Here is a 27,012-nt window from a genome sequence, read left to right as displayed (position 1 = left end):
TTTAGGAATTGGGCTTTTGGTCTGAAAACTTACCCAGTCTTTAAAATATATACAAAGTAGATATTTCAAAAATTATTTTCAAAAGGTTTGAGAATTTATTGAAAATTTACATCTAAAAACAGAAATTGGACATATGTGCTTTGCATAGCCAGTGATCTTATACCATCCCACATATTCATTTCCAGGGGAAAAGTAGAACAGTTGTACAAATTAATACACTGAATCAAGAGATGAATTATATCTAGTAAGTGTCAGAATCTAAACCTTTGAAAAAGAGATTATCCATCAAGTTTCAACGATTGCACTACCTCCAGAGGTCAGTAACATACAACAAATTATAGAGCCTCAACTGAGTAAATCTGCTGTATTAACAATCAAACATCAACTACATGCTGCATACAGGTGATTGTCCATAGGAATGATACAAAATAGGAGCTATCACAATAATGACTAATTATTAACAATGGCAAAAGTATAAAAATGCACTGCATGGAGTAGTTATTCAACCTGTAAACACTCTAAGCATTGCTTTATTAGCCTGATAAAAAATAAAGAAAAAGAAAAAAGCTGTAACATTTTATCACCCATGTTTGGTTTGTATGAGGGATTTGGCAGGTTTTATAGGAACTATAACTATAATACAGTGGAGAATCATTTATAGATTTGGTAAATTACATTTCTTTGGACTGTAAGATTTCAACTTATTCTTCTAATGTCATAGTTGAGCGCAATGCCAACTGCGACCACACATGTATTCAATGTAGGCTGCTTTATCACATTTAGGATAATAATATCAGCCTAATGGCAAATAAACAGGGGGAGGGACAATACATTGCAAAAATAGGAGTTTACACATACATCCAAACCAAAAAGGGCGGGTCGAAAGTGAGCAAAACATGAAACAAAAAAAACGTCTTGCACACTGCAAGGTTCCAATATCTCTTATTCACTGCACCAAAGCAGTGATGCTCCAAAAAAACACCGCTCTTCATCTGAGTCAAGTGCTGCTCGAGGCGTGACTACTTGGGTGCACTAAATAAGTGGATATTGTAACTCTGCAGTGTATGAGCCATTTTGTTTCATGCCTTCGTAAAAAAATGTCTATTTGCTTTCTACTCTTTCACATGCCAGGTTCTCAAGAATATTGGCTTCTTAAGTGTCCTGAAACCTCCACCACTTACATCATGTCATTCAGAAAAAGTTCTGTTTTCAGCACCTACAACAAATGCAGCCAGTACCATACACAGCAAGTACCACAGGCCTGGTTGATTATATCAAAGGAGCACATGTGCCTAAACCTGTAAAGATTCTACCTACTCTAAGTGATATATTGCTTAAAATACAATTAGTAATTAAAAAAAACAAACGTACAGCTTCACTTTTACCCAGTTAACTCATTATATTGTAAAAAATTCAAAGCTGGTCGGGGCTTCTTCCGTAAAACTAAATAAAACACATTGTTAACGGCCCACGAGTGTGATTCAAGGCTTTATCTGCTGACAAACATCCATTTGACTGAATTCTCTTAGACAGAAAACAAAGCCAAAGCATCACTACTACACAAGTGCGCTGCATGAGAACAGGGATATGTTACACAGCCACATCCGTTAGGCAGTAAACAACGGCAAGAAGTCATCCTCCTTCAAGTTTATTAATGCCACTTTTCAGTCTTGTGTCCTCACTTTTTGCTGCGGTAGTGGGCTGCCACCACCAGGTAGCTGTCAGGGGTGAGGTCCTTGATGTTGGGAGACTTGCTGCTGCTGACGGGGGACGTCTTTCCCTCCACCCGGGAGATTTGGAGCATGCGGCAGGGGTCGTGTTTCAGCAGGTAGCTCTCAAAGGTCTCCCAGCCTCCACCAACACGCACCATCACGTGCTTGTTGTGCAGCATCTGCAGAGAGGAATAGGATTATAGTGTCACTTGTGATGTCGGTGTGTCAAAGCTGAGTCCTTGCTTCTATAGGACTAATGTCATTTCACTGATTGAGGCTTGAGTTGAATGAACACTTAAGCTTGGCTTTGATGTATAAGGCTGTTGATGGATGTTGGGGGGCCTCGGACCGGTTGATGTCCCTGGAGGGAAGCTTCCTCCAGCTCTCAGCAGCCTAATGCCATTTGACCAGGCTACATTCAAATACAGAATAATTGACTGTTTGATTTGATTACATAATAAAGAAGACAAACGGTCCACAGTAGGGCTGTGCAATATATCAATATTAAGTAATTATCATAATATGAGGCTATATATCATCTTAGGTTTTGGATATGGTGTGTGTTTTGTCATTTCCTCATGTTTTAAAGGCTGCATTACAGCAAAATGATGTAGTTTTCTGAACTTACCACAATATTCTACTTGTTCTAATACTCGCCTTTACCCACTTAGTCATTATATCCAAATTACTGATGATAATTTATTTAAAAATCTCATTCAATTCCTTTGTGGCGTCTGTAAAACTGTTGACAGTTTCATATTTGTAAAATTTTCCCAGAGCTGAGAAAAGCATTTTAAAAATCTGTGCCATCATCACAGTGTAAAGTCTATGGGCTCACGGGCGGGGCCAGCGGGGGAAACTGCACATATTCAGTGGGCCGCATGACCAGGAAGTAAACCCGGAGGCTAGAAAACCTTTTTTCGACCAATTCTCAAGGGTTTAGGAATGGGCGCCGTCTTTGCATCTGGCTTCTACATAAATCTATGGTTTACCCTCTTAGTTTAGCGTGATAGCATGCCAACATCTGCGTTAAACACAGCAGAGGCTGATGGGACAGCTGGGTCGTTAATCAAAGTATTGGAATGACTGGTGCTACATTAAAGACAGGAAATCACCAAAGTCATTACAATTTAACCCAATTCTATGGCAATACATCCAATATTTGTTGAGATATTTCACTCAAAACCACATATGCAAACCTTAACCAAAAATTGAGGGCATTTCCAAAGTCATTAGTGTTTAACCTCAGGAAACCATGAATGTCTGTACTAAGTTTTGTGCCAATCTATCTTTGTAGATGCTAAAATATTTCACTGTATAAGTGAAAGCTCTGACCTGGTGGTGCCGCCATGAGAAAAATCAGAGGATCGCCAGAATCAGTAGGATTTATCCTTTGGGGATCATGAATGTCTGAACAAAATTTCATGGTAGTCCATCAAAATAGCTGTTGGAATATTTCAGTCTTGACCAAAAAGACTGACAGACAGACAGACAGACATTGCCATCCCTTGAGCCAGGATGCTAGCATGGCAACAAAAAAAAAAAAAAGAAAGCTATTGAATCAATAAAATAACCCTAAATGCTTTGCTTAACCAATGATTTATAGGCAGTGTTTCTTTCATTGTTTGATCTGAACCATTTGCGTCAAAAAGATACCACCTGCCACATTAGGGCACATTCTCAAGGTTGGGTACCATGGCAACATCGGCCATTATAATAAGCAGAAGAAGAAATTAAAGGCTCTGATATATTGCGTGCTCAGGCACTCACATTTCCCAGAGGCTATGGGCACAAAACACGTCTGCCTCTATGGAGCCGTATCACCTCCCACCTCATTAACATGCCATTACACCACCAGTAAAACAAGCTTGTTTACGGAAGGCCCCTCTAAGAAGGAATTAAGTAGTTGTTGTTAAGATTAGGATGCTTTGTTTGTCTTTAAGAACACAAACAATAGGAGAATGACTCAGACAAATACCAAACTAAATCGTTTGATAAAAAGGGTAAACTACCTCATGAGATTGTCACCTCAGTCCAGCCAGATATGAGGCCTCCTGCCCTCCAGCAGCATAACATCCAACATTTATAAGCCTCTTAGAAGAATCAATCAGGAGGGCACTGGCGGGGCACTGCTTCCAATCACCAGCGCCAAACCCTCAGGCTTTGTGACTGTGGATTTAATGGACCTGTGTGACGCAGAGGGCTTTCAATCATGCTGCTTTGGGACAAGACCCTTGTTGAAGCCCATTCCCTCCTCAGCGGTCCAGAGAAGGACAGGGGCCCGGGGCTGATCTGGGACAGCACTTCTCACAAACACTGTGATGTTACTCTGCCCCCTTGTTGAGGCTACAGCCACCTCATTTTTTCCAGGAGCTGAGAAGGTCAGACTCTCAGGCATGTCATGATAATTGTGGAGTAGACCCATATATGTGCTGCATGCCACTGTTGTCCTCACTCCACGGCTGCATACAGACAGACTGTATTCATGCCTTTTCAGTGGAAGCAGCTGCTGGGGGGCAAAACCATCCGAGGAATTTTAATTAAAGCATTTGACTGTGAAGAGTGCAGGCTGAGAGACAAAGGAGCAGAGGTTTAACACTTGCTTTGGCCTGATCAGATGATGTATCTCACTCGATTACACATGATAATAAACATGCAATTTCTGTCTACTCTGTGCGTACAACATCTAGTGCATGTCTGTTGATCTCCCCGAATGTTCTCCTTTTAAAGGGTTTTTTGGAGGATATTATGTTTTAACTGAATCAAGAGGCTTTAATTTTTTTTAATTTTTACTGATATTTTGCTTTTCTTTTTACTTTGCAATGCACTGTTTAGGAAATGTTCTTGCATGTAAGGTGGAATTTAGAGGGAGACCCATAGACCATATTCACACAGCAGCCATTTTCTCCTGAAGCCATGCACAGAGTGGGAAGCTTTAATGCTGGGATACTGTGATGCTGCTGTTTTCTAGGTTGCAGACGTATAAACATAGGTAATCTGACAAATTGTTATCATTTCACCACTTCTCGATGATGGATAGTGAAAATTCAAATGTTAAGTTATGTATTCATTAAAAGAGGGGAAAACTATTTAATCCCAAGATCACAAAAAGAAATCAAGGGTCCAAGCATGGAGGGAATAGTACACTGTAAAGATTACAAAGTCCTTTGAGGCAAACATATAATATAATATAATATTATATAATATTATATTACATCATATTATATTATATTATATTATATTATATTATATTATATTATATTATATTATATTATAATAAATGTGAATCTATTAAACAAAATTGACATGTAAGGTAAGGCATGTGAGCTTCTCACAATTTGTCCTTGGTTGCTCAGCAACACAATGAAGACTGAGGAGGCATCAAATGATGATAAATATTCAGATTTATGTTGTTTTGTTGTTAGTCTTGTTCTAGCTGTAAATTAGACTCTCATTGTCCTCACAAATATTTCAAAAGAGCCTTGTTCATCCAAACCTGACGCTGACTGACATTTGATTTGGTTGAGATTTGACATTAGCAGTTGCAATATAACAGGCTGACAGCAGAGGACACCCAAGAGTAAACTGTCTTCTGAAGGTCCTCTCTTCCTGAACATACTGACGGCGTGAATCACAACCTTCGAGGTGTGAATCCTGGTTGTGGGTTGCCAAGTAACCAGGATCCCCAGGGGACCAATGCTACTTCTTTAATCTGTGTTAGCCTCCATTTGTCTGTCTCCAGTAGAGAAACTACTAATCAGAGAAAGTCAAATAACATTTCCTGGGCTGATAGATTCAATGTTATTATAAGATGTGATTCATGCAGAGGCCAGTATTGAGTAATGTAGTTGAGTAAAATATTTTCCAGGTAATAACTTGGTCAACAGATCATATGGAAATGTGTGGATGTTATTTTCCTAACACATTATGTTTGGCTGAAGACGGACATTGTCAGAATACCATTCGCAGCAAATGAGACCTCACAGCAAAGGCGGGCTCTCCAGACACAATAGGTTACTTTCATCCCAAACCCAGCCCCGAGAATCAACATACGGCCATATGCTGTGAGAATGAAAAGAGCTTTGCACTGCAATGTGAGACCTTATGGACACTGATTTAAAAATTAATAGAATGGATGAAAGCGTATCAGCAAAAATATGAAGTTGTGTCATTTTTATGAGGTTTTCTCTGTCCATGTGTTATAAAATACATCATCCCAATAAAAGTCAATTAACTTTGATATATTTTTGCCTGCAATTCAGTTTATATACTGTATACTGGTGCTTTGCTCTATATTACCCAGTTTATACCATTACTTTACTACATTTGAGTGGAAAATACTGTACTTTTAACTCAGATACATTTATCCAGCATTTGCAGTTACTAATTACTTTGCCGAATATTTTTTTTCCATTTCTGATAATGTGATGCATACTTGGACAATAAGCTAGCAAATAGTACACAGATACTGTAGTATAAAGTATTCAGTGGTGGAAGGAAGTGGAGCTAATTCTAACCTTTTAAAGAACTTTTTATGTTAATTTGAATAAATAAATTGGCTAGCAGATGCTGATTATATGATCTGAGTAAAATATTGACCAAAGAAATCATTAGTAACTATATCTGTCAAATAAATTAATAAAAAGTACTATAATAGCCTCTGAAATGAAGCGAAGCACATATAGAATAAAAACGGAGATACTCAGGCAAGTACAAGTACTTCAATATTGAACTGAAGTACAGTTACAGTACACCTGGACGTCCCTCAACAACAATAAACTGCTTGCATGTAAATCAGTAATACAACACTAAAACAGAGAAAAAACAACTTTTATTCTGAATTGAAAATATTTCCACTGTGGTATCTTTATGTTTAACCCCATGAAGTATTTCAATACATTTTCCACCACTGTTCAAATTTTCCAACAGATGCATACATCTTATTGAAATAAACTCACCCGGATAAAAAGCATCTTCTCCCCAACGCGGTAACGGCCCTGTGACTGTCTCTCTACGCAGAATTTATTCGGACATCTGCAGGGGGGGTCATCAGCGATGTGTCTTACCTGTAACACACACACACACACACACACACACACACACACAGACAAAGATAAATATGTCACAGATTTCCACCTTCGTGGACACAACACCAGAGGTAAACTGCTGCTAACTTACAGCGTCATCCAACAGCTTCCCTGTACTTTTCTTGCTGGAAGTGACTTTGGTAGGAGTCGGAGACGGGGAAGGAGACGGGGCAGGAGATGGGGCAGGAGACGGGGCAGGAGACAGGGCAGGAGACGGGGAAGGAGATGGGGCAGGAGATATGGAAGGAGATGGAGGGAGGGGCTGGGCTGGAGATACAGGTGAGAGGGGTGGTAGAGGTGCTTTCTCTTCTTGTTCAATCTCTTTCTCCAGTTTAATAAGGCCAGGAGGCTCCACATTGTACCTAGACCAAAGGAAACAAGAGAAATAAGAATAGAATTAAGAGGGTATTTGCTAAACAATCCCAAGAAGGAAATGGTAAAATAGCTAGACCTTACCTTGAGGCTATCCGTCCCAACTCTAAAAGACAAAGGCACACTTCTCTTGGCTGCTTATGAAGAACTGCAGAAAGAGATCAAGTTATAGCATTGTGTAATTACAGCATATAGACATTGTATATATGGTAAAAGATGATAAAGTGATGATGGGTGGCTGTGTGATGGTAAGTGGCACACAAAAATGAGCTTCATGCATTCAAATGTTCCTCTCCTCTGCAGTCCACATAAAATGAAAAGGAGCGTTGTTCAGAAAGGCTTCAGGTGTTTGTTTTAACCTCACAGAATATATGATCAGACAGTGAGGGTGGATGCAAGATGTACGTTACATGTGACACACCAGACCATGCATTATAGACAAAATATCCACTGCATGATAGCAAACCTTGTTTTGTTACATCTACTGCTGAACTGATAAATCCATCCAGAGGAAGACAGACAGAAAGAAAGAAGACATGTGTCAGCGGTTTTTAGATCACAATTACATGTCTGCTTCATGTGACAGTGCAGTGTTGATAGATAACTCTGTGTGTAACTCGGCCTTCAGAAATGATTTGCATAGTTCAAATTGCTTCGCGATGGTCCACCAGCCATTAGTCAGAAATTACAGGAATGTATGAATATTCTCGGTATCTCTGTCACTCTCGGGGTCACATACTGAACATCTGAGTGTAAGGACCATTTCAGTCCAGACATATCTTAACTGCGAGCATATTTCAGTGACATAACACGCAAAAAAATGCTTGCAATAGATAGCGAGACATAGATGAAACCCTGAGTGAGAAAGAGGAAGAGAAAATGTCCCTACTCGGGGCTGAGGAAAACATTTGCATAGCGTTGGCCTACTTTCTCCCTAACTCACACCCTTCTGTCTGTGCTCCCTTTGTCTTACTTCAGACATTTCGTGCATGAGCATATTATTCGAGATGCACGCGTCCTTGTGGTCAGGTAGAGCTGCTCCCATCACAGTGCTCCCAGCAGACTGCTGCTGCTGCCCATGTGAGCTTTGTGTGCATGTCAAAGGAGTTGAATCAGAGCCTGGAGATGTGAGTCCTCTGAGCTTCAAAGGGAAAGAAGAGGGAAGCAGCCCAACCTGCGTGATCGCTCTACCTGCACAAACACGCCATTCACAGGAGATAGAAATCTGAGTCCAATGCCCCAGCAGTGCCAGGGACAGCCAAAGCCCAATGAGGACACTGGAGCCTGTGTGTCCTTTGTGATTTTCTAGCGGTCTGATGCAGAAAAAGAGTTCACTCACCTAAATCCTCCGACTCAAACAGACATGTTTCTCCAACTCCAACCTTACGACACCAGGCCAGGAAGTTGGCCGTGTTGTCCCGTGCAAAAAAGGAGCCGGAGGGAGCGCTCTGCCGACATGGTATCCTCCGATTGGGAATATTCTGCCAGAGACAGAGAGGTTAACAAGATGTCTTCATGTACGCTAGGATGAAGAATATCCCCCAAATTCATTGATGAACAGCACGTCAACAGTGTGCTGAACATGAATTTTTACTTGTGTGTTTGACAAAGAGAAAACAAATGTCATCCAGGCTGATTTGTGCAGCCCAACCCCCAGAATTTCCATCAAAACACAGAGCCACACACTCTTTATCTACACTGATTTCTTCTCCATCTGTCAAGGATCTGGTTTCAGCTCAGAATCAGGGACCTTTTCCATACAGATCAATATGGGAGATGGCGGTTCAGAAAACCGGGGCTACTTTACCAGGCCTTCTATGATTCGGGATCAAATGACATGCTTATGGGTTTCAGCCCCCACACGGTCTGTTCAGGGAGATTTATGCGCCTTGCTGTGGTTTTATACAGGATATGTGCGTCTGTGCTATGAGAAAGGTGCAGTGAGCTCATGCTGGAAATATGCAGGCTTTTGTGGGTATTTTTCTTTTCTTTCCAGGCTCTCCTTTTGACTTTTCTGGGATCCTTTTCTTTTGTTGAATCACTTTGCATTCCTGAGGAAATAATGTCCACCACACATTGCAGCTAACGATCAGAACGGAGTGTTATTATTTCTGAGGTTGCTTGCTGAATTAAATGCATATTTAATAATAATAAGGATAAGTACTTTGCTTAAAATTACTATGAACTTGATGATTTAAGTAGACCTGCTGCATATTCTCAACGCAACTACCATCAAAGCTGTGCATGCGCACTAAAGGCATAGTTCAACATTTATCCTAAAGTTGATGAGATAATCATGTCCAGCAGCCAGTTAGCTTTGCTTAGCATAAAGACTGGAAACAGAGGAAACAGCTAACCTGGCTTTGATCAGCAGTTAAAAAATCCACCTTCCAGCACCTCTAAAGCTTCAGGGGTAATGAGTAGGGATGGGACGGTTAAAGATTTTATCGCGGATTGGGATAAAAGACACTCACAATAAGTTGATTGTGGTGAATTTTCATTATCGGGATAATCGTCAATCGAGATAATTGTGAATATCCTCACAAAACCTTTAGATTTATGATTACTTATTTAAGATTCTTTGATTGATTGTTTTTGACTAAAAAAAGATGTGTCCTATCTGTGATGGTTAAAGTGATTCCAGTATGTTTAAGTGTAATTTTATTATTAATACTTTTATTTTGTTAGTTTATATTGGTCAGAGGAAGAGTAAGCGTAAAGAAAAGGATTCAATCCTTTCTTGATGGAAATATATTTTCCCTCTTATTCCAACTGACTTAGGCAAGAGTTTTGATCAGTCTATCAACAGGCTCCACTGGTGGAAGTGCTCTCCTACTGTTGATCTGATTGAGGTTAGCCTGTGATAGACAGTGATACCCAGATGGTTCGTCTGATTAACTGCCAAGTATTTTTTGAAAGTTTTGTTTTTAAACCACATTTACGTCCAAGATTGACATTTGTAGCATATCACATTCACATTATATGCTTATTAGATGACTTTTGAGTCACACCAGTGGGGATATTTCCAGCTGTTTTTGGGGCGAACAGGTATTTTGAGCCAAAACATGATGTTTTCCTCACCCTAACCAAGTGTTATTATGCCTAGCGGCGAGAAGAGAGGGAAGAGAAACAGAAATGGAAATTTCAACCAAAATAAACGTAAAGTTCCAACATCATGAAATGTTCAGTTTGAACTTATCTTTGGTTTTGCAGAAACATTCTGGGTAACTTTTATTCTGGCTTTTGGGTTTGTTTGTTTTTTGTCAAGATTAAACAAAAAGCAGTCTTTATTAGCTTTAAAGGTGCTGTAGGAAGATTTTGTCTCCTCTGGACGGAGCCAGGCTAGCTGCTTTCCCGTTTCCAGTTTTTGTGCTAAGCTAAGCTAACCAGGTGCTGTCTGTAGCTTCAGATTTCAAGGACAGATATAGGAGTGGTACTGTATCAATCATCTACCAGAAAGCAAATAAGCATATTTCCTAAAATGTTGAACTTGTCCTTAGTTAGATATGGTGGTGGTATTGAACTTATCACATGGTGGTGATAAGACAAGAAAGAAATATCCTCTTCACTCATCTGCAGTTGATATTGATTGATGTAAACACGTGGGAAGACAGCATCTGCAAATGGATTCATCGTTTCTCTCTGCTGGAATCACTTAGTAAAAAACCCACACGCCAACTTATAATGACGCTTCAAAGCAGATGGAAGTTCTCTTTAAAGTGGTAACATGTATCTGTGATCAATGACAGCTTATAAAATGCCTTGATAAGCTGCTAACGCAACAAATGTTTTACATGAATCATAAGCTCAACATGACACAAGATGAGGTGCAGAGTATCAGGCGTGGTTGATTAATCTTTCATGGCTCGTCGAACTAAAAGCTCTTAATTGGAGCGGTGAGGAGCTATAATGTGGACAAACCGCAATAAATCATGCTCGCTATAAAAGATCATAATGCAACTTTGTTTGATGTCACAGCCTGAGTTAGGGCAGACCTCTATCTGACTCAGGACTCCTCTGCTGTGTCTCTCTACGATCAATAAGATCCTCTATTTCAGTGGCTGCTCCGCCGTCCCACGGTCACTGACCTCAAGTATTTCCTCACATCTGCGCTGCTGCACTCACACTGAGATCAGGAGACCCACCGTCATCAGCACAGTAATGCCTCAGTGCAAACATCAACAACTCTCACTGAAGAGCCAACAAAAGAGTCTTTTGCTGCGTCTCGTCTTGACCGAAACATTCCCTAATGACTGTCTCCCTCTGTTAGGAACACGTAATCCCGCTGAGCACCAGACGTTTGTTCAATGTGTAAGTAAGTAAGTAAAGATCGAAAAAATTGCACTTACGAAGCCAAATTTTATTTTGAAGGCCAGTCAAGGAAAATTAGCTCAATACTTTATGATGTTTTCATGGGAAAAAAGACAAATATTTTCATTTTTTCTTGCCAGTCATATGCTGAAGACATCAAACCTTCTTGCATTAGCTCTGAAACTGATACTATGAAAGGATTTGCACCCCAATCGGTTTGTTTTCTTGAGCACTGACCCAGTAAAATACACGAATGCGCTGATTGCTTGGGTTAAATTACAACAACTTGCAGGGTTACCCTTTAATCTTACACAATTCATTAAACCCTCACTCAAGGCTCACTAGAAATGAACATTTAATCGTAGTTCTGCCAATTCTCACAGGGGATGTGGGGCCCCATCAGTTAATGTGTCCTTGCCAGTCTTTATTTTTTCTTTTTTGGCCCTGCTGAAGGCTGCAGACCCCATCCCCCATCAACCATCCCACCCTTTGTGTGCTGCTTTTTCTGAAATTGTGGAGCTCCTTGCAAAGTTGGGATTCATGGTCACTGCTGAGGGGGGGACATCATATTTGATGTTATTTAGTGTCTTTCTGTCATTTCTACTTCTCTCCAAAGGTTATAAGAGATTGGAGGGATTTTACAGTTATAGCTTTTATTGATATTATTGAGAGAAACCTAATATTAGGGTGTAGCTCTCACAGAGAGTCAATAAAACATCATTATCTTTGTCTCCAAGCAGTCTGGTCTTTATAAATGATACAGAAAACAGAATTCAAGGGATCTTGAAAAGAAATTTACATGTATTAATCACTTTTCATTGGCCATATATGAGCAGATTTTCCTTGACGTGAAAAATGAAACCATCGCCGTCTCTCTCAGTTGCCTATACGAGCCTGCAGATGGTTTGTTTACGTTTTTTAATTCTCCCAGACTGTGGGTTTCTTTATGAAGGACTAAGGTCAGATTTTCTCAGTGTCTCAGTGCCTCTCTCCTCTCCGCTCATGGGGAGCAACAGTAGCCAACGTTGGTTTAGAAATGGAGTCCTCTAACATAAACAAACGACCAGCTTCAGGCACAAAACAGAAGCTCCACGGAGCCCCTTTAACGTGGTAATACAGAAAACAAATATCAAACATGGCCGTCTGGATTTCACATTCTTTTCTAATCACACAGGAGGAGGATTGTTGAAATAGCTGAGACCATAGTAACTGTCAGTCAAAATGATCTAATAAGATAGTGCGTGAATGATGGCTCCTCTCTCAAGATCACTCCTCTGTCAAATCATTCACATACAAAGTCAGACAAGGAACACTTCCAGGTGAGATCTGGCTCCCAGATTAGTGTTTTCGCTGTAACCGTTATCATGCTAGACTACTGTAATCCTCAGGTTACTCGGTACCTTGCTGTTGCCAAGGGCAGGCAGGCCTCCGTTACTTTCCCTGAACTTCTCCTGCAGTGTCTCAGCCAGCTGGCACAACAGGAAGCCATTGTCTAAGCGATCCATGAAGCTCTCAGCGGTGATTTCCAGACCTGACCAAGGGACACATAAAGAAAGAAGAAAATCCAGCAATAAATTCAACATAAAAATGCTCATTTTGGAATATAAATACAGCATAAGGAAATAAAATTTAATCCCCAGCCCTCTTCCAATTGGAACTGAACTCGGTGCAGTGTTATTGACTCTCAGAAACCGCTTGGCTGATTGAGCTTGGCTTGTGCTGCCGGGTTTAGGCAGCTCTGCGTAAGCCAAATGTCCAAATATTACAACATGACTTGGGGGAATCTGGGGGGATTTTCTGGTGCTACACAGAGGAGTGGCAAAGACAGGGTCAGATGGAAAGGGGGCATCTGATTGTGCTCAGTAATGTGTCATTATGCTGCACAGTTGCAGAGATATATTGGTGATCAACATGTGGTGTCCAGTTGACTGACTTCCAGAGGACCATTCCTTCTTAGTTAGATCATTGTGAAATAGGAGGTGGTGGCAGGGGGGTGTCTGTGGAAAGAAACCGGAGAGATTTTTTTAAAATCCCCTTTCTGGTGCTTATAGGAGGAGGGGTCTCAGGCTTCGGCGTTTAATGAGTTCCAAATGTTGTAATTGAGCCCAGAAAAGAGAGATTGAAATCTTGAGAAATACTCAGTGAGCTCCCGTCTTATACACTCAAACTCTCGCTCGCTCCTCGCTGTATGAGGAAAATATATTCCAGAGGGCTCTCAGAGAAATACTGAAACTCGTATACTCAGCCCTATAAATTCCCAACACAACAACAATGTGACTCATCGGTATCGGCAGGCATTCGCCTCCCACTCAATCAGTGGATTCATCGTTACACCGCACCGCTCCTCCTACCTGCAACTGTGAACGCTGCCGAGCATATCAGCGCCTTCTTTCTTGTGTTTGGCTTAAACCAACATGCTGGTTTGATACTGTGTGTTTACTGGGATGATTCTGGTTCTTTTACGCCCTTGATCCCTCACCGCAGCGGACCAGCGGTTTCTAGTTCAGCTGGTTACAGTGCAAACACAGAGTCCGCCAGAGGTAATAGGGAAGATACTGAAGTTGTTTTAAGTCGGTCACACACAGGAAAAGAAATAAAAAAAAGAAAATAATATATGCTTATAAAACACTAGTCAATGGAGAGTTTTCTCCCAGAAATTCAGTGAGCATTAACTTCATTCTTAAACTCTCGAGGAATTTTGAGAATTTGAGTTTTTTTAACAAATACATTTTTATGTCCACACTGTTTGATCACTGGTGACACAGTTAAAGGGGCGATTTGTATGAGAGTTGATTGTTGAGTCTCATTCCCCTATTGGGCTGGTGGCCAGCCCGACCTACCAACCCAATAGGCCAGTCTCTGACGACCTGGTAATGAGACTAACAATCAGCTATCTTTCTCCAAAATCACTTTTTGCAGCTTTAAACCTCCAATTGCCACCTTTTAGAGGAACACGTCAAAGTTAAGTCTCTAAAGGGAAATTGCAGTATTTTTAAATCTGAGCCCTATATTTACATGCTTTGTTGTGTAACTGATAGAATAGGTCAATTTGATCTACTCAGCTGGCAGCCATGATACAGCTCCATATGCTGCAATGTAATCCTTTGGGGCAACTCCAACCGTCAAAGTTGCGTCTACTAAAAGTGCTTGCTTTTGCCACTGACAGTCTGAGATTGCTGACGTGTCTGTCACGTGTCACTATCATCTACGGAGATAGACCTCTTTGTTAAAAAAAAAAAAATAAGATGCATTTTGTTACCAGAAACACAAGTCTCGTTCAAGGAGAAGTCTCCGTCTGAAATCTTGTTGTTGCCTCATTTAGATTGTCAGAATCCGTAAAAATTAATCCATGCCTTTGGAAATAAATTCTGTCTGGAAGCATTCACGGTCGTCTTCCTGCAGCAACTCACATCTCATGCAATGTCAGATCAAGACTTACAGTACCTAGAACGAGACTTGTGGTTCTGGTAGCAAAACACAAAAAGGTCCATCACTGTAGGAATCTTTTCCGTAACGTTGTCAGGCACAGAATAACAAACACACTATCTCAGTCTGTCAGCGGCAAAAACAAGCCTGTTTAGTGGACGTCACTTTGACGGTCGAGAATGAAGTTGCGGCCACGCAGCCATGTCGTGGCTTCCAGCTGAGACGATCTACTGGACCAATTCCAAAACTTAGTATAAATCATTCACACATGAAACACACTTAACATGTAGCTATTTCAAAAATACAAGAATTACTACTACTACTGCTTTTAGTTACTGAATATACTGTTTCTTCTCGTCCAAATATCCATGCCGAGTCCATTATGTTTTAACCTGAAACTTAACATTCCTCGTGCACACCCCATTGTCACTTAATTCAAATCAGATCCTCAGAGTGCTCCATGCATTTGTTTTGAGACTGCAGTGTTGAAGACGACTATACGGGGTCATTTATTATACAACAGCAACCTTGCACAAATCTTCTTTAATCTTCTGCTTATTCTCCACCACTGGCTGTGCATTATTCAGGAGATCTTAATGACGCCCATTATTCAATTAAGGCAAATCTATGGGAGAGTGTGTGAACATGGAAACACACTTTGAAATAGCTTGTAATGAGGTTCAGATTGATCTCAGTCCGCTGCAGAGGTGTTCACAACAGCAATACCAGTTCAATTAATGTTAAAGGTGAGAACATTTTTCAATGTCAAGGTGTTTCTAGGACAGTGTTTTAAATGAATCAGCAACAGCACCGTGTATTTGTTCTGAGGAAGGTGGGATTACTCGTATGTAGTAATGTGTGTCGAGTGCTGTTTACCGAGAATATTAGTGAGCCACAGGGCCAGGTCTTCCTTCATGGGCAGCAGGCTGGCTTCGTGTCGACTGGCCAGCCACTGGTGATACTGCTGCATGTCTGTGAGGCCGGGGCCACTAGGCTGTTTGGGGCTCAGGGAGCTGCACATGGTTCCCTACTGACGGCCTGAAGAAGGAGAGGAGCAGGAGGAGGAGGAGGAGGAGGTGGAGACACAAAGACAGCACAGACAGTGACACAATGTAAACTTTAAATGTGTGCTGTCTGCAGGATGTCAATTATTATGATTTAACTGCATGGACATTTCTCAGGCTACGCTTTGGGAACACTTTATAATAACCATCATTAATAAATGGTAAATTTAGAGTTAATTAAACTTTAGGTAATAACATAATATTATTATTATCATTATTATTGATTTTATGTTTTAAAACAAGTCCCCATCTACTTCAGTTTTTAGGAGAAGGCTGCAACGCTGTTTTGCTGTGATGCTCCAGAAATGTTTTGTGGACTAGGAAACTTTTCACTTTTCATCAGCACGAGGCCGAGTACATAATGACTTTCATTTTTAGGGTGAACTTATCCTTCACGAAACCAGTAAGAAGCTATATAGGTTGTGATTCATTATGATAGCAGAAGGAATAAGTCTTTTAACAAAGGACGTTTTTAACATTTTTGTTTCTAAATGATCATGACACTATTCTCCAGCTGCCAGTCAAGCCCAATATTCCCAACAGGAGTCGCGGAGGATCAAATGAATACACGAGATCTGAGTGCTTTTGTCCTCTAGGCCAGATCCTGGTTTGGTTTACAGTTCACCTGATGACAAGAGATGTTCTCATGGGCACTGACAGCACAGTTCCTGTCCCCCTCTTCACTGGACAACAGACACTATTATACCAGCCAGACTCAGACAGTAGGACTTTTGACACAAACAAAGAGCTCCTTCTGCAATCTGTGATACAGTCTGTCATACAGTCTAAATCAATCCAATCCACTCGACACTGCAACAGGCCTTACATTACAGCCTGATGGAGAAACTGTGTTCAACATCAATATTCAGAGCGATATTTAACAGCTTCTTATTGCCTGCAGAGTGAAGTCATTGAGTAAATGAGACATTTCTCGCAGTCTTTTCCAATAATGTGCTACAGGGTGCCAAATCCTTCAGTGTATGAGCTGTAATGTCAAAATCATTCAAGTTCCAGTCCAGAGTCACTCCATTAGTGGATTTGCTGCTGAGACAAGTGAGTAATTGACAAAACAACTGGGCACCAGATGTAAGAGCAGACGCAGAACGGCACACATCAACAGCTCTGCAGTTCATATTCACAGCCTGAACGCACGGGAGGTGTGATTACCTCTCCAAACACGGACGTGGAGATGGAGTGTGCAGAAGTCAACTTCAAGGATGAGACATGGTGGCATCACAACGATACTGAGGACCTTTTTACTCAAGTCTTACACTATTCTGTAGGCTGTTGTTGTCACGCAATCAAAAGACTCCGTTTTAAGAATTAAGAAGGAAATAAATTAAAATGGGCAAAGACTCTTTCAGAATTGTTTAAAAATGGGGTTCTTTAAAAGGTGCAATATGTTCAGAAATGAACTAAAATTATTCACAGAATATGAAGAAATAACAGCCTTGACCATATGTCAAAGACGTCTTTGTATTGTGTTGCTGAAATATCTACGGAAGTTAGCATGCTAACCAGCTAGCCTCTAGTCATTTTATACCTCAAGGGGTGACAGTGGGATAGCAAACAACACCAAAACACCCCTGGTGCTCCAAGCTCCCAGTGCAGGCAGAGTCAGCTAATAGGAGTGCTAGCTACACGGCTAGCTGAGCTAACTAGCTAATGGAAGCTATTGTTAGTAGCAGTTAGCGGTTACTCTGGTGATATGCTGCTCCCTTTAATGCACCAGATGGTAGTAAATCAGCTGAGATGCACATCTTAAAGGGACAATTCACCTCAAAATCAAAAATACATATGTTTATGCACATTTTAGATATCAGTTGTAGAGATGTCTGCCTTCTCACATTACATTGAACTGTGGGATGTAAACATTCCTTCCTTCTTGGCTGAGCTGTAACATTAATTTAGCGAGCTAGCCTCCCATCCATGAGTAGATGCATGCTTCAATCTATGGTACGATTTAAGGGTGTAGTTGAGTAGTAAGAAAAGAGTTGCCTACATGAAACTGCTCACAACAATGTCTGTGGATTGTCTGAGTAGCCAGAGTCATGATTTCTAGAAAGAGGCAGTGCTGCCAAGTATTTGAAATGTATTATTAAGAGTGACATCTAGTTCTATTATATTAGAGAGAAGGCCGAAATCTCTACAGCGGATATCTCCAAAAGTCGGCAACTCACACCAAAACAATCTAGATAGATAAACAGCACTACAGGTAAGATGGAAAATATTTTTATTTGGGGCGAACTGTACCTTTAACTTTTCTATTGTTTAGAAAACAACATAGATTGGTGATATTCTTTATTGTCAAATTATTTGTCTGGGTGGCATTAAAGACACTACAGTGGGTTGAACATAGAGCACACAATGAAACAATGAAATATTGTTGCTGCATAGAAAAAGTTTTGCCTCCAGCTCGGACACAAGCAGGAACATCTTACGTTCCCTGCGGTAGGCAAATAGCAACAGGATATTTTATGCAAATCATAAGAAGGGCTCATTCAAACAAGGAAGCAAAACTGCCATCAACAATTTCATAGTCTGTGATGGCTGAAAATGTCCTCCGAATACCGAGGGAGTGCAACACAATGTGAGGAATCTGACCTTTAAAGCTGTGTAACATTTCAAGGTCCCCCTGGAGTTGGCTGTAACCAAATCACACTGTGGTGCAACACTGGACATCAGGACCTTGATGTCCGACCAAGGTCGTCTTATCTTCCCGGGGACAAGAGCTCCTCGTTGCGTACACACACTAAACTCTGGAGCTCAGCACTCACACACAGGTGCCACATTCCCATGTGCAGGCTGACAGACAGAACAAGGGCAGTGGGACAACTTCTCATGTCTCACAGGACAAGAGCCATTCATACAAGTCCATTTACTTGTGTTATGTGTAAATATAAAAAGAATGCATAATTTACACATCATCACTGCCCAATAACGACACAGTACCTTCATATTTTGTGACTTTGAATTTGTCAGATAAACTGGAGGATTCTCCTACGTGTTGACTCAGTTCTCCTACTTCTTAAAGCACCTGAAAAATACATTCTCACCAAGCATTATGGGTTCAAAGGCTGTATCCTTCTCGACAGCATCGTGAATTGACATCACACTGGGTTTCCCCCTCTTTTTCCCAGGACAGAGTCCTAAAGTAACAACCAGCTGGTGTTAAACATACCTGGTTCCTCTCACCACACTGCAGCCTGACCTCTTCAGCTGCAGGCCAAAAACACAGCCAACACCAACACTCTGCAAAAGCTTTGTGTAGCATGTACCATCTGCTGAATTTGCTGATTCATTTAGAGATGACAGTAGATTTATAGCCCAAGAATGCACAGAGACACACAAATATACATTTTCCCATACTGAGAAGCCTCATGACTTCAGAGTAGCCGTCATAAACTGCCACGGTTGGCTGCAGATCGCTCCAGGAGAGGCATATGGATGGGAATTTCGCCTGCTGAATCACGTCAATTAGAAAGAAAACAAGAGTGGCTCTGTCCTCCTAACCCTCGCCGACCTTCATGCCTTTCTCGTCTACAACAGTAAACTGATCTGGAGGCTGATTTGTCCATTTAAACAAGGGAACTCAGCATGTTTCTACAGCAGATAAGCACTGTGTGTTGTGAGTGAGTGCTGTGTTCAGGTATCATAATGTATCATCAGCTGTGGCCAATAAAGTCTCCAGCAGAAAATAGGGGAAAAAAAGCAGAATATTCTCATTTTACCTCCAATAATTTAAAACACTGACTGATAAACTTTTCCCAGTACCATTCAGATCTTTTGGTGCTATGTCTATTTTAGTGCAATAAAGTGGTTTTGGACTGTGTTGCATTGGGCTATTAAAACACTCGGCAGCACATTTCATTTACAACTGTAATAAGGTTTTAAAAAACTGTCTCCTGCTTTACAACTGTCGCAAATAAAAAATAAAAAAAACAGCCACAACAGACATTTCCCCTCTCTGCAAATAGGATCAAGGGAGGACGCCTGATGAGTTATGACTGTAATCCAGCTGAGCCTCCACTAATTAAAACCACTGAAGTGACTGAGAGCAACTGAACAAAATGTGTCAGCTAATTAAAGATGCTTTAAATTACATTTAGGATCATTTTTTTTAAAGCAAGCCTTTTTTAGAAGTGAGATTTAGCTGAGCCAAAGTTACCAAAGATGACATTATTCTGCAAACAGGAAGCTATTCAGTCCAAGTTATACCCCCAGCCTAAAACAGAATATGCATAAAGACATTCAAAAGTCTGAAATTCATTTGGCAACAGATAAAACAGCGACAATTTCTCCAAAATAAATAAATAAATAAAAGCTCCTTATCTGTGCTCACCCTGAGGGTTCAGCTCGTTGGTGCGCACCTTCCTCTCACTCGTCCTGTGAGCTGCCGGGTCCCAGTTTTCATGCTTTACACAGCGGCGCACCGACCCACAGGTTAGCCTCCAAAACACTGAAGCAATGTGGACTGGGGAGGTCTATCTCACTGCGCGTTTGCACAGGGATCTGACTGCACACACACATTTACACTCACAGCACGCTGCTGCTGCTGCTGATGATGATGATGGGAGGGAAGTTTGATCCTGCTGGCAGTGCCTCCCTCCTCTCTCCTCTTTGTGTTGCCTCAATGTGACATTTCTGGACTGAATTCAGCAGGTCAGCCGCAGAAATTCGACCTTTTGAAAAACTTCGATTTCATGGATTTCTTTTGTTTTTCTTCTGTGTGCCCATGTAATCTGATCCCACTGTCAAACCTACACTTGTGTCTGCTGTGAGTACTACATTTGAATGGTACATGGCAACGCATGACGACCATTATGAAGCAAACTACGAATAACATGTCAGAAATGTATGAAAGTTTTTTTTTTTTCTCTAATCCTACAGGTAAGACAGGCTTTGTATTTGTAATTGTACTGACAATATATAATATAATATAATACAGACAGTTTATGCATAAATATGTATGATAGCCACAAAACACACTTAAAACAGAAAAAGAAAATGTGTGTGTGTGTGTGTGTGTGTGCGTGCGTGCGTGCGTGTGTGTACTGATTTTTTTGCATTTTTTTATGCTATTAATCGTTGGGCTTTTATTTTGAAGGAAGTTATGTTAGCTAAAGCTCCTCAAGCACGCATGCGCAGAAGCAGAAGCGCCAGCTACAGGCAGCCGGTTGTCAAAAAATGCGAAGATAAGTGAGTAAAACAACAACAGTTATGTTTACCTTCACTCAATATACATTTACAAATGTGTTGTGTTCATTTTTTATCCTAACGCAGATCTTACTGAAACCCACATGTGTTAAAAAGCGTTTTGTTTTGAAACTTGACACCGGAAGTTTTGTTTAACGTTGAAGTTGTTCGAGTCCAGCTAACCTGTTGCTCGCCTGCTAGCTAGCTCAACAACCTGTTAGCGGTTTTTCGTCGACAGAGGACAGTTTGTAAGTGTTGTGTTTCTCCTCCGCAGTGACTGGGCCTGTGAGGGGCTCAGAGGCTGGACTCTGAACGCAGAGAGCGCCACATGGAGGCGGTGCTGAAAAACTTGGCGAGCACGGCGGAGCTGCTGGCCGTGGCGGCGCAGAGCGATGCGGTGGAGCAGTGGGATAAACAAACTCTGACCAGAGCTTTTCACTGGGCCCGGTACTGCGAACACGTCTTCAACAGGTTTCACAATAATCCCGCTACGAGGAGGATTATGGAGAAGCAGCTGCAGCTCACAAATCAAAGTCTGCGAGGTGCTTTCCCTGGATACACAGAGATCTCCTTCTCGGACCTCTCCCGGTGTCAGCACCTGTTGCTTGTTGGTCTGTTGAACAATCCCGATCTGCCCTGCTCCATCTTGAAGATACTCTTTGACAGCCCTGTAAACACGAAGCAGAGTGAGTATCAGGATGTCACAGGCCTCTGCAGCCACATCATCCAGTGTAAATCTGCTTGTAAAGTCCTGAGTCCTCTCACAGGCTTGTCAGCTGTTGGTGCTGATGCTGAGGTTCAGGGGGTAATGCTGATGGAGAGGCTGGTTGCTCTGCTGAGCCAAGGCAGTGAAGCCAGCCGGACAGAGCACTTTTTAGACTCCGTCCTCCAGGGATGTGAAGGAGAAGCAGAACATTTCTGTCAGGTCATCGCTGCAGCTCTGCTGACAACGAAAACCTCTGCTGCACAGACCGCCTCGCAGGACTTTCTCTTGGACTGGCTGCAGAACAAACACAGTGAGCTACAGCACATGTGTTCAGCACTGCACACTACACTTCTCACAGACCTCGCCAAAAACCACCTGAAATTTAGAGATGCATACTGCGGTGTGCTGAAAAAGTGGGCCTCTGATATGAAGTACAGCATAAGCGATGGTGAATGGGTTCAAACCAACACAAATCAAACCGTGTCCTTCCAGAGATTGACTGAGCATTTTCTGGCCTTGTTTGAGGCCTGTCCCGCTCTGAGGGAGGATGTAGAAAAAGAGCTAAATGCTTTGAAAATTTCTGATGGAGACTTTGATGTCAGAGGTCTGAGTGTGTGGGGAGACCTCCTGTCAGCGTTAAACAATTGACTGTCAGTCTTTGAGTGTCTGCAGAGCCTGAAGAGATGGCCAAATGTGTCTTTTTATATTTTGATGTAATGTTTGACTAAAGGCTGGGTATTAAACATCATTACATTTTTGATGCCAAACAAAATGTGTCTGTTATATTGTAAGCTGTCAATTAGGCATGAGACGATATGAAAATGTCATGTCACGACTATCCTGTCTAACATAATGTGGATTTACGATTAACAAAATATTCTTAAAACTTTAAGACAAAAACTAAAATTGCACTAAAACATGCTGGAATCACTTTAACCTTACCTTGAATCACATACAGGACACATCTTTTTTTTAGTGAAAAACAATCAAAGAATCTTAAATAAGTCATAAATCATAAGGCCCTCCTGCACAAATAAAGGATAAAGACATTGTGGTAACCTAATCTCTCTGTTGATTTTAAGATTGGACTCTGCAGAATTTACACACATCAGATTTAACTTTATGGGGGATACAATGTGCAACCCATGCCTTCAGCCATGGTGACAGGCTTAGGCAATTCAAATAAATCAGGAAACCAATATTGCACTGTACATTAGCAGGTTAGACAGCTTTTTCAAATGAGGACATTCATGATTATCCCGATAATGAAAATTCACCCCGGACAACTTATTGTGAATGTTTTTTATTGCGATTAAAATCTTTTATTGTCCCATCCCTACTGTAAATGACTGAAAGTTGACATCAAGTGCCTGCTCAGATTCGTATTCGTCTCTGCTTCTGTTCGCACAGTTTTATTAATATTTCTAATTTGAGTCTTAATTTTATTCAGGCAAAGTTCTACAGCTGCCTAGATTTAGACAACATTCAAGAACTTAGGGAACATTTATTAAAAGAAAAAAGTGATTTTGTAGGACAAACGTGTGTATTCTTACAGAAGAATGTGTCAAAAAATATCTTTCTGGCATCGACACCGGAACTCAGGTTTTACATCAGCATTAGTAACAAAAGCCAGTCACACACAACTGTTAAACATTGTCCAGCCATTCGCAGAGGTTTGTCTAACATTTAAATTCTTGACTCCTTATCTGCATTGTTTCTCAGCTTGTGAAATCTAATTGAACGCACACTAACATAGAATCAGAAACACGACGTACTGGATTAATTTACAGGATGGAAAAATATAAAGTAATAACGTTCAGAAAATGCTCACCTTTATTGACCTGGTGAGCCTTAAAATACATTGCGAGGGCTTGTTTCTTTCCCAGTAAACTTTTGTATGAAATTTGTATCCATGCACCTTGTATTATTAGTTATTTTTCTTGTTTGTTTTTTTATCAATACAATTGGATATTTGTTATACATTCACAGCCTACAGGGTTTGGACAGATGGTCGAAGCACGTGACCTGACTGAATTAAACTTAAAGTAATTGTCAGGCATTGAATAGTTAACACTTTATAAATTGGTCTCTGGAGATTCAAGGCTTCATTTAACATCGTAAATTCCACCTTACGACCAAATAATTCTGGATGTGGTGTTTTAATATCATTCTGTAGCTGATGATTTATGAGGTCCTGAAAAAAAAATAGTCTGAACATTGTCTCCATATTGTGCAGACATGCAGAGAGAGATGAGTTTGATAAATTGTTTTAAAGGACAACAAGCTGCAGAGAAATGTCAATAAGCAGAGAAAGGAAAAGGATTCTGTGATCCAATTTACCCCTTCTCTAACTGTACACACCTCAAATCATTTCAGTTTCTCACACACCATCTGTCAGTATTGCCTTTTCGCCACAAAGCCGCACTCGGGTCTGCATCTAAAAATTTTGATTGGCTTAACGCCAGTCATGTGACCTGACTGCCAATTCACACATCGTCCATGTGTCAGAGCACCTCTGCAGTGAGGGATCAGTTAGTCAGATCAGCCGTCTTCAATCAAACCCTCCACAATAGCTGGTGTGTGACATAACGCTGGCAGACAGCGGATTAGAGAGCGTGTGCAGGGAAACACCAACACCACCACGGCTCGTTTAACACACCATGAAAGCAATTCACGTAGAGACAGACAAGGGTCACTGAGTAAGGGGCGGCGTGTACACAACCAATTTATTTCTACCCAATGAAGAGCATATGCATCTGGCTGGATGGAAACCAGCACTGATTGAACAGATCTCACCTGCTTCTGTGTTATAAATATATGCAAGCTTTACATTTTTATCGTGTGGGTGTAGAGCAGATGTTAGCCAGCCGGGTATGGAAGAATTTAGGGACATTTCTGGAGTTTATTCAGCAAACTAATGAGGATTTTCATCCTCTGCATGTTACCAGGCAGCACATTATCATTTTGGCCTTTGACAGGTTTTTTTCATTGCTAGATTTTGTGTTTCTCGCTCTTCTTCACAGCCTTACACATAACTGGCAGAGTGGGTAAAGCAGCCATGGTGATGATCAGATGTGTTACTGTCTGACTCCGAATGAGAAGCCTCCAATTTAGTCCTATTCCTCCCTCTATGTGCAATAAATGAAAACATGTTTGCCCACTATTTATACGGAAAAATACCCACATGTCTGACAACTGATGATAATAAAGGAAAGCCCATTATTGTCAATCTTCTGACAAAAAATCTTCTGACAGAGAGCTGTGTTAGTTGGATTTAAATTGGGCATTGAGACCACCCCACTTACATGAAGCAGCTATTTACCAACCGGCTCTTTTGACTCTTAAATGTGAACAAATTGCCCTCTTCTCCCAACCTGCACGGCAAAATTACAGGGCTGTGTTATTGTATCACTTCAAACAGCAGGAGGTCGACACAGCCCCATGTTATCTATTTCCAACCCACTTTAAATGTGTGATGTTTGCTTGGCTTCTAGATGTGTTAACTGAAGTAGCAGCTAATCTCTTCAACAGTGAGTTTAGTATTTGTGGAACTAAGTAAGATTTCTGTCCCCCTCCCAAGTGAGGAAAATATCATATTTGGATGTTAAATTATCAATGAAATATGAAATATTTCCTCCTCTCGCATTATGTTTCTCCTTCTGTCCAGTGTATTATTGTTCTGTGTCAGCGTGGAGCAACAAACTGCAGTGAGACGTGCTGGGGGCGACTGTTGTTCTGCGGGTCGTGAAGGATAGCATTCATTAAAACTCAGATCCAGCCCCCATCTGGTGCTGTGAATAGGGAGTCCTCAGAGGGGCGGGGTGGAAGAGGGGAGGAGTAGAGCCCTCCCTCGGCACGTGCCTAAGCCGCTCCAGCCTGGCTCTTGTCTGGCCCTGGTGACGGATCACAGAGGCAGGAGGGCCCCTCCACACACCTGTGTCCCACTCAGAGAGACGCCGGTGATCAGTGGCCGCCATCATCAGGCATGCACACAAGAAGAGGGACCAAGGCAGTGATGCTGTGAGGGAGAGATGGATGCTTTATTATGAAAGGGAGAGGTGTGATGTTTCCTGCAGAAGAACAAGATGAAAGAAATTCACATTGTCCATGAAAACTGCACTGTCAGACACTCCAGTGAGGTGCTGTGGTTGCAGAAACACTGCTATATTTTGGCACATGAGGAGAGGGAGAGGGTTGAAACAGTGGCTGCTGTTCATCTTGGTAACAAAAAGAAAGAAAGTAGAGCTTAGTCGATGCAGAAAATGAATCAGTAACTATTTTAATGATCGATTAATAGTTTAAGTCCTGTTTAACCTTCTCAAATGTGAAAATGTGCTGCTTTTCCTTGTCTTAACATATTGCATTTAAGGGTAACTCCACCAATTTTACACATTATACGTTTAAGAGGCAGGTTATCAGATAACATGCAGCTTCCTCTGGAGCCACAGAAAGCTTCATACTATTTTTTTCACACATGAGGTGATCTTGGACCCGTAAACACACTTAAATGTGTAAAATATTTAGAATTAGCCTTTAATTATCTTTTGTTTATCTTCAAGACACTTGACAGCATCACTTGAGGCTCTTGGAAATTGTGATGACCATTTTCTGGTGTTACATGATTGATCATTAAATGATTAATTGAATAATTCGGAGACCAATCTACAGATGAATAAATTGTGTAAATCACTATCAATTGTATCTTTTTGGTGGTTATGGAATGTCCATTTTTTCATGTAAAAGAAAAAGATGATGTGCAGGAGATCAAAATAATAAATGGAAGCTTTGTAATCTGCAGATTCTGTCATCATTTTATTCAGATCTCAAAGCGACGCAGTGCCAATATCTTGTAAAATCTTATCAGCCTCTCGTCCTTTGTCTGTGTGTGAGATAGGAGCATGATATGAGCGTGCTGTAGAGAGGAGGGTATGAAGCCGTCAGTGTGATATGGGGGAGGGGAAGTGGAAGGACCTGTGATAGATTACCTCACATGCAACTGTAGGAAACCAGCTCTGTGGACGGAAAAACAATTGGATGTAGCAATCTCCCTCCTCTTCTTTTGATGGTGGACGATACAATCCTCACAGGTCTTAAAAAATGTACAGCATCGCTCCTTTCATTACCGTGGCTGAGATCAA

The 27,012-nt window shown here is 41.1% G+C and overlaps 2 protein-coding genes across 2 annotated transcripts; one reads left to right on the top strand and one right to left on the bottom strand.

The window, feature by feature from the left end:
• Positions 1-72: 72 nt before the first annotated feature.
• Positions 73-20,482, bottom strand: gas2a (growth arrest-specific 2a). The gene is made up of 8 exons (XM_073471571.1): positions 20,315-20,482; positions 15,785-15,946; positions 12,883-13,013; positions 8,511-8,652; positions 7,256-7,319; positions 6,891-7,161; positions 6,671-6,778; positions 73-1,891 (listed from the first exon to the last, which is right to left on the bottom strand). The coding sequence occupies exons 2-8, from the start codon at positions 15,927-15,929 to the stop codon at positions 1,679-1,681; spliced, it is 1,074 nt and encodes a 357-aa protein (XP_073327672.1). The 5' UTR covers positions 15,930-15,946; positions 20,315-20,482; the 3' UTR covers positions 73-1,678.
• Positions 20,483-21,121: 639 nt separating this feature from the next.
• fancf (FA complementation group F) lies at positions 21,122-22,935 on the top strand. The gene is made up of 2 exons (XM_073471572.1): positions 21,122-21,171; positions 21,443-22,935. The coding sequence occupies exon 2, from the start codon at positions 21,497-21,499 to the stop codon at positions 22,520-22,522; it is 1,026 nt and encodes a 341-aa protein (XP_073327673.1). The 5' UTR covers positions 21,122-21,171; positions 21,443-21,496; the 3' UTR covers positions 22,523-22,935.
• The last annotated feature ends 4,077 nt before the right edge of the window (positions 22,936-27,012 follow it).

Source organism: Pagrus major, chromosome 8 (genome assembly GCF_040436345.1).
Source record: "Pagrus major chromosome 8, Pma_NU_1.0".
Taxonomy (NCBI): domain Eukaryota; kingdom Metazoa; phylum Chordata; class Actinopteri; order Spariformes; family Sparidae; genus Pagrus; species Pagrus major.
The sequence above is the reverse complement of the archived record's forward strand: the minus strand, read 5'-3'. Positions and strand labels throughout refer to the sequence as shown.

Excerpts from the sequence above, each read along its gene's own strand:
- fancf (XM_073471572.1), top strand. The coding sequence starts at position 21,497 with ATGGAGGCGGTGCTGAAAAACTTGGCGAGCACGGCGGAGCTGCTGGCC.
- gas2a (XM_073471571.1), bottom strand. The coding sequence starts at position 15,929 with ATGTGCAGCTCCCTGAGCCCCAAACAGCCTAGTGGCCCCGGCCTCACA. Across the intron at positions 13,014-15,784 it reads GTGGCTCACTAATATTCTCG|GTCTGGAAATCACCGCTGAG; the intron begins GTAAACAGCACT and ends TCCCTTGGTCAG. Across the intron at positions 7,320-8,510 it reads GTTTGAGTCGGAGGATTTAG|TTCTTCATAAGCAGCCAAGA; the intron begins GTGAGTGAACTC and ends CTCTTTCTGCAG.